The sequence below is a fragment of the Pteronotus mesoamericanus genome, unplaced genomic scaffold (assembly GCF_021234165.1).
Source record: "Pteronotus mesoamericanus isolate MK-2021 breed Mesoamerican mustached bat unplaced genomic scaffold, CSHL_Meso_final contig_22, whole genome shotgun sequence".
NCBI classification, from domain to species: Eukaryota; Metazoa; Chordata; class Mammalia; order Chiroptera; family Mormoopidae; genus Pteronotus; species Pteronotus mesoamericanus.
Genome location: NW_026555090.1, coordinates 3247715 through 3259845, shown reverse-complemented (window position 1 = coordinate 3259845; position 12131 = coordinate 3247715). Strand labels below are relative to the sequence as shown.

The 12131-nt window shown below is 37.4% G+C and overlaps 1 protein-coding gene across 16 annotated transcripts in view; it reads left to right on the top strand.

The window, feature by feature from the left end:
* Nucleotides 1–12131, top strand: part of NCOR1 (nuclear receptor corepressor 1) — a 172933-nt gene that overhangs the window by 111019 nt on the left and 49783 nt on the right. For 13 of the 16 annotated variants that reach the window (XM_054571176.1, XM_054571180.1, XM_054571188.1 and 10 more), the window contains 3 exons: nt 2400–2952; nt 7270–7399; nt 10093–10288. In XM_054571176.1, the coding sequence (XP_054427151.1) occupies nt 2400–2952; nt 7270–7399; nt 10093–10288 (879 nt within the window). Of the gene's footprint in view, nt 1–2399; nt 2953–7269; nt 7400–10092; nt 10297–12131 lie in introns of those variants that run through there. The other 3 variants (XM_054571186.1, XM_054571185.1, XM_054571192.1) reach the window with 2 other exon arrangements.

Below are 12131 nucleotides of genomic sequence, written 5' to 3'. Positions count from 1 at the left end.
TTGGAATTATTTTTATGTATAGTGCAAAATGGAATCTATTTTTCTTCCAAAGAGAGAGCTAGTTTATTAAATAAGTCATTCTTTACCCAATGATTTTGAAATACCACTTTGGATATAAATTTTCCATATACTTTAGGATCTAACCTCAGATATTGTCTTCTGTACCACTGATTTATTTGTCTATACTGTGGTAGTTTCAAACATGCTGTGATACATTGGCTTTATAATAAGATTGAACATCTGGAGAAGCAAATCTCTTTGAATCTAGTTCTTTTCCTACTTTTGTATTTTCTCAGGGACTTTTTCATATAAGCTATAAGTTCGTTTGTCTTGTTAAAGTTTTCCTAAAACTGTTGGGGTTCTCATTTGAGTTATATATTTATTTTAGGGAGATTTAGGTTTTTATGTTGCCTCGTAGTTTAAGAAAATAACTTAAAAACTCAATGCTCTAGTGAACATCTCTATATATTATTTGTAACAGTGACAAATTGAATCCAATAATGGAGGAAAGATGAAGTAAATTTAACATTCACAACCATTCATTCACTTTATACTTCAGCAAATATTTGAGTCTGTTGTGTGTCAGGCACAGTACTTGTCACTAAGACTTAAATGATAAGCAAAATACATAATTTCTGCCAGGAATCAAATAATTGTGAATAAAAATAAAATTGTAACTATAACCAGTACATGTGTTACAAGAGCCATAGTAGCCAAATTTAACTTTGTAAAGGTAATGATAGAAGTTAAAGCTTGTGATATTTGAGGTAATATCCAGAGGAAAAGTAAGTGAAAGAGGCTTTTCAGTAAGAAAAAATGGAGTGTATGAACTCTGAGATAGAAGACATAGGGGCCTTCACTGTCTGGAGAGGAGGCCGGTGATAATGGAGTGCAGCGAGGATGCGGGGGACAAGGCCAAGCTGCAGAGGTTGGCAGGGGCCCGCCAGCCTGCGCCTTGTGAGGAGACCATACTCAGAATTTTGGAACTTTATCCTAAGAGTAATGAGGTTTCATTGAAATGTTTTAAGAGATAATAAAAGAGCGTAGAAAAGGGTGGGAGAGAGTGTGAATAAATTTTGGAAAGATGTGGCTTTTAAAAAGCATTTTTGTAGAGAATGGTCTGAAGTGGGAGGCGAGAAGAAAAGTCATATTTGGACTAGAATAGCAGTTGTGATGTTGAATAGAAATGGATAGGTTCAGGGAATATTTTTAGAGAGAATATCTGAGAGACTTGTTTAGGCAAGATATGGGCACATGTGATGGGAGCATTAAAAGGTTTATAGCTTGTGCCCAGGCTGGCATGGCTCAGTTGGTCGGAGTGTTGCCCTGGGAACTGAGAGGCTGCGGGTTCAGTTCCTGGTCTGTATGCACGCCTGGGTTGCAGGTTTGGCGTTTCTCTATCCTGTTGATGTTTCTCTCTCTCTCTCTCTCTCTCTCTCTCTCTCTCTCTCTCTCACTCTCACTCACTCACACACACACACACACACACACACACACACACTTCTTCTCTCTCTAAAGCAATTAAAAAAAAATAAAAAGTTTCTGGTTTGTTTAATTGAAGAGTAAACACTAGAAAAGAACCTGATTTGGGAACAAGTATAGTCCAGTGTAAAACAACTGAATTTGTGATTTGTTCAAGGTATCTAGACAAAAATGTCAAAGCATTAAAAGCGTACTTTATAAAATAATTCAAATGATGTGGAGAAAGACCAATGTTGCAACATTACATTAAAAATCTGTAATATTATTACAGAGCTTTGCTGTCCAGTGTGGTAGCTGTTGAGGTCTTGAAATGTGACTAGTGCAAATTGAGATGTGCTAAAAATGTAAAATATAATGAGTTTGAAGACTTAGTATCAAAAAAAGGGTACAATATCTTATTTCTAGTTTTCTGTATCGATTACATGTTTAAATATTTTGAATAGTTGGTTAAATAAAATACATTGTTAAAGTTAAGTTTACCAATCTCTTTTCGCTTTTTAATGAGGCCACCAGAAAACTTAGTATTGTAGCTGTATCTCACATATTTCTATTGGAAGCTGCTGTCCTAGGGTGTCAACTCTCCTGGTAAAAAGAAAAGCACAGAAACAGTCTGGCAGAAACAAACCAGAATGATACCATTTATGGGAATGGTTTTTGTTTAGTTCTGTTTTTCAAGTTTCACGTATATTAATATTACTTATTAAAAGCATTTACTCCTTCAATTTCAGAAGGTCAAGACAATTTAACCTTTCCCTTTCATACTCTATGGAATGCTGGCTTTCCCAATGGCTGTCATACTTCAGTGAGTTCATTGAAGGAGTACTATTCATCCTAAACAACTACTTTCAAGCATGGTTTCTATCACCACCTGAAACGTGTTCATTATTAGATTTTTATGCTGTATCATTATCTTTAAGGTGCTGAAAATAGTTCTGATACAGAAAGTGCTCCTTCTCCTTCACCAGTTGAAGCTGTGAAGCCCAGCGAAGACAGCACTGAAAACTTGACTTCTCGAGGAAACACTGAACCTGTGGCTGAGCATGACAGCACCACTGAAACTGCTCCTAGTGCGTCTCCCTCCTCCTCCGTTCCAAGCACAAAACCCGCGGAAAATAGAAGTGTGGAGACCCAGGTGAATAATAACGTCACTGGTGAGACAGCAGAGCCAATGGATATCGAACATCAGGAGCCAAGTGCTGAAGTGACTTCTGTTCTTGACCTCCCCACAACTACCAAAGCAGACTCTGTAGATGTTGAAATGGGGGTGCCAGAAAACAATCCATCTCAAGGTGAAGGTGATACCAAAGAAAGAGATGTGGAGGGAGCCAGTGAGAAGACAGAGCCTCGAGATGAGGACTTGGGGGTGGCTCAGCAAATAAATGTCCAAAGGCCTGAGCCCCAATCAGACAATGACTCCAGTGCCACCTGCAGTGCTGATGAAGACGTGGATGGAGAACCAGAGAGACAGAGGTGAGATTCATTCCTTACGTATTATTCTGTCTTTACTCTGTTGATCACTGACTAAATCACAGAATGGTGCCAGCTACGGTGAGTACTCCTGTATAAATATTGGCAAGTTAAAGGTGGTGTGTGTGCTTTTAATATTAGGTTTTGATGCTGTTCATTTTTTAACCAACAGAAATTATGTAATCATTATATATTTTTTTAATATTTTATTTATTTATTTATTTTTAGACAGAGGGGAAGGAAGGGGAAAAGAGAGGGAGAGAAACATCAATGTGTGGTTGCCTCTCTTGGGCCTCCCACTGGAGTCCTGACCCGCAACCCAGGCATGTGCCCTGACTGGGAATCGAACCAACAACCCCTTGGCTCAGAGGCCAGTGCTCAATCCAGTGAGCCACACCAGCCAGGGCAAGATCATTATTTTTAATGAAAAAGATAAGAGGCCCTGGCCAGGTAGCTCAGTTGGTTAGAGTGTCCCACTTATGCACCAAGGCTGTAGATTTGATTCCCAGTTAGAACACATAGAAGAATCAACCAATGAACGCATGAATAAGGGGAACAACAAATTAATGTTTCTCTCTCTCCTCCCTTCCTCTTTCTAAAATCAATAAATTAAAAAAGAAAAAGAGAAAAAGATTGTATTTTTTTTACATTAGCTTTTGCATGCATTCCATATGGGGATTTCAGCTGCCAAAGTTGTGAACTAATCCTCAGATCACTGCCATTCCTGGTGATGGAAATAGTGTGATGTGGTGATGGGTGGAGGCAAGAGGCATTAGCTCCAACTTTGTTTGCTCTAAAATACTATGGCCTCAAAGTAAGGCCTACAGTAACCTGAGTATTACAGTAGGTACTCAGTATTGTACTAAGTATTACAGTTGGTACAGTAAGTACTGAGTATTACAACATTAAATGTAGTGCTGAGAGGAGAAACATGTTAAGTGTTCTGAAAATATTTTAGAAAATAATGTAAATACAAGTTAATGGTAATTATAATTACTTTTTAAAAAAATTTTTATTTAGTTTTCAGAAAGAGGAAGGGAGGGAGAAGAACATCAGTGTGAGAGACAATCATTGATCAGTTGCCTCTCATATGCCCCCTGACTGGGGACTGAACCCATAACCCACGCGAGTGCCCTGACCAGGAATCGAACTGCTGGATTTCCAGTTTGTGGGATGATGCCCAACCAACTGAGCCATACTTGTCAAGGCATAAAATCACTTTTTTTTTAATCAACTAAAATTTTAGATGATCATATTTATAATTTAAGATATCAGGTATACAAATTAACTTATAAGTATTTTTAGTCAGTAATATAAAAATATATCATCTTTATGGCTTTTTTAAAGATTTTATTTTAGAGGTGAAGGGAGTGAGAACGAGAGGGAGAGAAACATCTCGCATGCCCCCTGCTGGTGACCTGGCCTGCAACCCGGTCATGTGCCCTGACTGGGAATCGAACCAGTGACCCTTTGGCAGGCTGGCGCTCAGTCCACTGAGCCACACCAGCTAGGGCTCATCTTTATGGCTTTTATAAAAATTACAGTAAAAAACTATATTTTACAGAAATTGATACTACTATATATATTTGATTTCCTGGTCTTTTGTTTTTCCCTTGAAGTAAATGAGGAGTCATCTAGAATCACAATAAAATGTTAGACTGATGCAAATTCTAGAAATGAATTAGATTAAAACCTCGTTTACTCAGGAACCCAATTCAACCTGGTCTTTTTTCCCTTTTTAATAAGAAAAAGGCAGTCAAGCCACTCAGCAGAGGACCCAGTTCTGTTCATAGTGTGTACTACATGGTGTTACTGTGCTTTCAGTCCAAATCCAGTATATTATATATCTTACATCCTCTTGAGTGAGATTTGATACTATAGTAATATCAAGCATTATAGTGATGATTTCTCCAAAAAGATTTTTGAGTAGTAAATACTACAATTTTAATAAACAGGAATTAAAATAAAAAAAGGTCCTACTTAACCATTAGTTTTTCCAGAAAATTCAGCCATCTAGCAGTCTTTTTCCCTCATCTCTCAATAATCTAGGTTTTAATTGTCCCAAATTTTGACTGGAGTTAACATAAATAGATTCCAGCTGTGAAGTTAAGCTTTTTTTAAAATTTCTTTCCTTTTTTCCAATCATTTTTATTTTTCAACTACAGTTGACATACAATATTATATTAATGTCAGGTGTACACCCCAGTGATTAGAAATTATGTAACTTACTAAGTGATAATCCCAATAAATCTCATATCCACCTGACACTATACATAGTTATTAGCATATTATTGACTATATTTCCTATGCTGTATTTTAAGTCCCCTTTACTATTCTGTAACTACAAACTTTCACTTCTGAATTTCTTCACCTTTTTCACCCATTCCCCCGTACTCCCTGGCAAAATGTTCTCTGTATCTATGAGTCTGTTTCTGTTCTACTTGTTCATTTATTTTGATTTTTAGATTCAGTTGTGGATAGATACATGCTCACTGCCATTTTTATTGTTCATATTTTTTATCTTTTTTTCCTTCTTAAAGAAGACTCTTCAGCATTTCATATAACACTGGTTTCATGGTGATGAACCACTTGTTTTTTCTTGTCTGGGAAGCTTTCTATCTGTCCTTCTATTCTAACAGCTTTGTAGGGTAGATTAATCTTCATTGTGAGTTTTTCCTTTTCACCACTTTGAATATTTCTTGCTACTCCCTTCTGGCCTGCAAAGTTTCTGTTGAGAAATCAGGTCTTCTGGGAACTCCCTTATAGGTAGGTAACTGCTTTTCTCTTGCTGCTTTTCAGACTCTGTTTGTCTTTAACCTTTGGTATTTTAATTATGATGTGTCTTGGTGTGAACCTCTTTGGATTCATCTTGTTTGGGACTCTGTACTTCCTGGAATTCTATGTCTATTTCCTTCACCAGGTTAGGGACGTTTGGAAGTTTTGTCATTTTTTTCAAACAGGTTTTCAATTTCTTCCTCTCTCTTTTCTCCTTCTGACATGCCTATGATGCAACTGTTGGTACACTTGAAGTTGTCCAGAGGCTTCTTATGCATCTTCATGTTTTTGGATTCTTTTTTATTTTTGCTGTTTTGATTGGGTATATTTTGCTTCCTTATATTCCAAATCACGGATTTGATTCTCGGTGTCATCTACTCTGCTATTGATTTGCTGTGAATTATTCTTTGTTTCAGTTAGCACATCATTTTATTTCTCACTGGTCCTTTTGTTATGGTTTCTATGTCCTTTTTTATGCTGTTGGAAGTTCTAACTTCCTTGAGCACCCTTATAACCATTGTTTTGAACACTGGTAGTTTGTTTGCCTCCATTTCATTCAGTTCTTTTTCTGAAGGACTTTCATTTGGGACCTGTTTCTTTGTCTTGGCATTTTGGCTGCTTCCCTGAGTTTGTTTCTATGTATTAGGTAGAGCTGCTTGTCTCCTGGACTTGTTAGAGTGGTCTTGTGTAGTAAGTGTCCTGTAGGGCCTGGTGGTGCAGCCTCCCCAGTCTCCCGTTCTGGGCGCTCCAGGTGCACCCCTGTGTGGGCTGTGTGCACTGTCTTGTAGTTGAGCCTGGTTTTCTGTGGGTGGTATTGGGAGGGATTGACCGCCAGGCCAATCAGCTGTGAGAACCCTCAAGTGTGCGCACTGGAAGTGAATGTCGCCAGTGGAGTGTGAGATGGCAGATACTGTGTGAAAGGAGGAACATGTGTCTGTTTGACAGGGCGGCTGCTGCAAGTCCAGCCTGCTGTTGCTATGCAGGAATGCTGATTTCATGTTGCCATTTTGTTCCATTTTTTCATGAGAAACCAGGAGTCTGGAATTCAGGGTGAAATTCTCAATTTTAAAATGGCAGTGGTTTACTCAGATGTTTTAAAAATACTCTGATCCTTGCAAACCATTTTGTAACAGAAAGCTAGTTTGTAACCTATGTTAGTGGTAAATTAATACTTAACGTGTTATGATGGCATTTGCCCAGACTGTTTTGTTGGTTACATGCAGATGATTAAATTCAGAGAAATTTCGATCTATAAATCAGTATTAGGTTTCTTTACCAGGAAAATTGAATTATAGGTTCAAATATCTTCAAAGATCGATGTGATATGTATGTGTACGTAGCAAGTTAAAAGGGATGTGGCAGTTGTATACATGGTGGGGCATCAGCAGGTTCATAGTTGCTTGTATGAAAAATAATACAACAATCACAATATAAGATTAAACTGTTTCACGAACTCACAACTCTAAGGCAACCTTTGCCCCACCCTGTATTTAAAGTCTTAAACAAGACTATGTAACCTATGTTTTTTATAATTGCCAATTATAGAATGTTTCCTATGGACTCAAAGCCTTCAATCCTAAACCCTGCTGGATCTATACTGGTCTCATCCCCAATGAAACCAAATCCACTGGATCTGCCACAGCTTCAGCACCGAGCTGCTGTTATCCCACCAATGGTAAGTTTTCAATATGAGTAAGAAAAGTTGAAAAACAAAGACCTTTAGAGACATTTTTTCCGTTCTTTAATAAGTACTTGGTTTTTAACCTTTTTTTTTTTTTTTATTCTCACCGGTGGACATGTTCTTTGATTTTAGAGAGAGGGGAAGAGAGGGAGAGAGAGGGGTAGAGAAACATCAATGTGAAAGAGAAACATTGAGCAGTTGCCTCTCCTACGCACCCTGACTGGGACCAAACTCGCAACCTCAGCATGTGCCCTGACCAGGAATTGAACCTGCAGCTTTTCTGTTTACGGGATGGTGCTCTAATCAACTGAGCTACACCGGCAAGAGCTAATTAGTACTTGATTTTTTTTTTTTTTTAAACTATGGTGAAAATAACATAACATAAAATTTATTATCTTAGCCTTGACCAGTGTGGCTCAGCTGTTGGGAGGATACAAAGCAAAAGGTCGCTGATTTGAGTTCCCAGCCAGGGCACATGCCCAGATTGTGGGCTCCATACCTGGATGTGGTACATTACAAGAGGCAGCCGACTGATATTCCTCTCTAACATTGATGTTTCTCTACCTCTCTTTTTCCCTCCCTTCCCCTCTCTCTAAAAATAAATTTTAAAAATGTTTTTAAACAATTTATCATAATTTTCTAAGTGTACAGTTCAGTAGTGTTAAGTGTATTCCTATTGTTGTGAAACAGATCTCCAGAATTTTTTCATCTTGTAAACTGAGATTCTATTCCCAGTTGCCATAATTCCCGTTTTCTGCCTTGCCCAGCCCCTTGTAACCACCATTCTACAATAATTTCTGTTTTATGAATTTGGCTACTTTAGATACCATGCAGTATCTTTTTATGACCGGTTTCTTTCACTCAGCATCATATCCTCAAGGCTAACCTGTGCTGTAATGTGTCAGAATCTTTTTAAGACTGGCAGTACCCCATTTTGTTCATCTGTTTATCTGTTGGATAGTTGGATTCATTGTGGTAATTGATTGGCATTGTCATTTCCGGGGAGGGTGGGGAGACAAGCGAAATACAGTGTTCTAGCTATAAATATTAGTAAGTTTTTGCCCCTTTTTTTTTGGTTCTAGAAAGCAGTAGAAGAATAAATAGGTAACTAGGTTTTGAATATTTACAATGAAGTATATAGATTGTGGCTAGCTTCAGTATACAATTTCAAATCTAGTTTTATTTACATTTCACCTTAATGTCTACAAGCTTGAATATCTTTTGATAGTGAATTCCAATCTTGGGTATTGTTCTTTTACTTGTATTTTAGCTTCTGCTTTTTTTCCAGAGGATAAAAATTTGTTTCTTGTCTCACGTGATAACTGGGAAAAATTGTGTGTAGGCTCACAAAAATAATTAAACATTTGTTTATTCATTGATTTATTCAAATGGATATTTATTGAATGTCTACCCAGTTCAAGAAAACATTTTTAATGCTGTTTGGAATATATATATCATAGCCTCTGACTTCAAAAAAACTTTGAAGGTTGGTCTTGATAATAAGACATAGAAAAATATCAAATATTAAAATGAGAACTTTCTTCTTAACAAGACACGTAATAAAGATTCCACTTATGAAATGGTACTTTAGTTAGACCAGAATAGTTCATTGGGCTTTTTATAGCAAAAAGGAAAAGCCATTTTTACATATAAGCCAAAAGCACAAAAGCAAGAAAATTATGTGTGTGTTCATGTTCAAAGAAAAATATTACTTTTAGTAGCAGAAAAAATGTGGAAGTCTTTCAATAACAAGTTCAGCAAGAGGTCAGCTGTCTGTTCTTCCCAGGACTGTTTTGTATTCATGGAATAATGGACTGGATAGGGGGCTGTTCAATTAGTGTCAGATCTAGCAGCTCGGGTCTTTCATGAAGTGTGGCAGACAAAATAGACAAAGCAAACAAACATATAATTTCAGACTCTCATAAGTGCTATGTACTGTGAACGAAATGAACTGGCTACAATAAGAAGGAAAATGGGGAGGGAGTGATAAATAGGGCGGGGTAAAAGTAGGTGTACAGTTCTTCATGTGGAAAATGATATAATGATAAATAATAATACAAGAATAAATTGTTTCATGTACTCACAACTGTGAACCTACCTTTGCTCCACTCTGTATGCTATTGAATGATTAGGGACAGCCTATCTGAAGAAGTAACATTTATTTCCAAGTGGAGGAGAACTGATATGCTAATGAGTTAGTTTTGTGGGGTGAAAGGATAGGTTAGTCAAGGATGACTGCCAGCATTTGCCTGAAGCTGCTGAGGCTCCATTTTCTAAAATGGAGATCACTGAAGGAGAGGCATTGAGTTTAGAAAATGAAAAATTCAGTTTTGAGTATAGGTGTTGGAGTATCTAAAGTGGAGTTGTTAGGTATTTATAAATGTGGACTTTGGGGAAAACATCTTAGAAATAGAAATTTATGGGTCATTAACATGTAGGTGACCTTTAAATCCACGGAAGTGAATATGATCACCTGGTGAGAGGACACAGGGAGGGGTCAGGACGCAGGGCTGAACCACCAGGGATTTGTCCATCGTAAGTTAAAAGCAGACATACTTGGAGATTACTTTGGTTAAAAAATGGTAAAATCACTTCAACCAGTAATAGTACAGAAGTAAACATTAGTTGCAACAGATGGTAATTATTATGTTGGTTATGGCATATTTAGACTCTTTTTCTTCCTGTAGGTTTCCTGCACCCCCTGCAATATACCAATTGGAACCCCAGTGAGCGGCTATGCCCTCTACCAGCGACACATTAAAGCAATGCACGAGTCAGCACTTCTGGAAGAACAGCGGCAGAGGCAGGAACAGATGGATTTGGAATGTAGAAGTTCTACAAGTCCATGTGGCACCTCCAAAAGTCCAAACAGGGAGTGGGAAGGTAGGTAGAGCTATCACCACAAAGAACCTAGCTGCAAGGAAACAAAGCTATACTCAAAGGTAGTGTCCTTTGTGCTTTTGAATTTATCAGCATATCAATTGCTTTATTATATGTTTTCCAAACAGATAAATTGATTTCAGTTAAATTATTAAATAATGTTTGTATTATTTGAATATTCTGATACTCATCTTTGTGCTGGAAGACTATATAAAAGCCATGCTTTATGCTCTTTGTCTGAGTTTTCGAAGTATCTTGTCCTCTAAGCAAATCACCATGTCAGGATAATATGCTGATTCTCTGATGTGACGGGCGACAGCTGTGTATAGTGTGCAGAGCCAGTTAGACCCTGACTTAACCCTCCCCCCTCATTTACCAGTGCGTGGCCATAGCCAAGCCAGTGAACCTTTCTGAGCTTTAGTTTTTTCCTTTGTAAAGTGCAACTTACCTACCTACCTATCTTGCTGGGATTGCAACCCATAAGAAAGAACATTCAGTATTGTTCAGCCATATATATATTTTTATATATATGTATATATGTGATTTATATATCATATAAAAATATATATGATATTGCATACTAATTAGTATATTAGTGTATATTTAGTATAAATAGATACCATGAAGGTACTGTTATCGTTATGTCACTTGTTATTTTTAGTTGGTGCGTGATACACATGTTTCTTTTCAAGGAAGAAGAAAGGGAGTGATTTCTAAATTTTAGTAAGTTCTGGCATGGTTAGCAGATTGCGCATGTGTTCTGCTTGATAGTTAACATATGGACCGTATGTTATGACATGGTTAGAATATCAGAATATTAAAGCCTTCTATGATTATGGCTTAGTTTTTTGCAGTGCTCCAGCAGACTCTTTGCAGTACCTTTTGTAGATAGAGCTGTTAGCTGCAGAATGCCATGCATTTCAAGGGTGAAAAAGGAACTGTGGTGCCTACCTGATCCTGCTGATACCCCACTCCAGGCACATGAATAATGAGTTAGTAGTTAAATGACACACTGAACCTTTGATGTTAAGAGTTTTAAATAGAAAATTGTTAGTGTCTTTAATGTAAACCTTAAGCTAATAAAAATGTGAACCAGAGTGATGATACCCACCAAAACTGGGTATATAATAGATGCTAAAGGAGTATTTCTTTAGTAAATGTAGAAACTTTGATAACTTTTGGGTTTTTAGTATATCGCATCTAGAGACTCCTTAACCCCTAACTCAATAATTGGCATAATGTGTACTCAGTAATTACATGTTGAAGGAACGAATTAAATTGACCACGGAGTATAAATGATTTAGCAGATGTGCCTAAGAGCATTCCAGTTACGAGAAAATCTGTCATTATGAGAATGATAAATTATAGGATAATTAAAAAGTTTGTTGACCTATTCCTTTCTTTTGAAATCCTCACCCGAGGATATGTTTATTGATTTGTGAGAGAAACAGTGAAGTGAGAAAGAAACATCAGTGGGTTCCCCCTGTGCGCACCCCGCCCAGGTGGAGCCTGCGGGCTTTTGGCGTGTGGGACGGCGCCCCAACCAGCCGAGCCACCCGGCCAGAGCATCAGTCTGTTGCTTACATGAATGATTTAGAATCAATTTTGTGAGGAAAAATTAAAACTAAAAATGATTCAAATAATACTTGCCAAACTTACACTAATGTTTAACATTATTCAGGTAGTAACATAGTTATTTTAGGACCTCAATATTTTTTCTTGATTTACTTTACAAAATGGGTTGTATTTGGAGCTGCAAAAACTGAAACAGGTTAGAGCCCCAAATTCTGAGATTCCAAACTATGAACTGCATTTCTCTGTGGTCAGTAACATTAATCCATGTGGT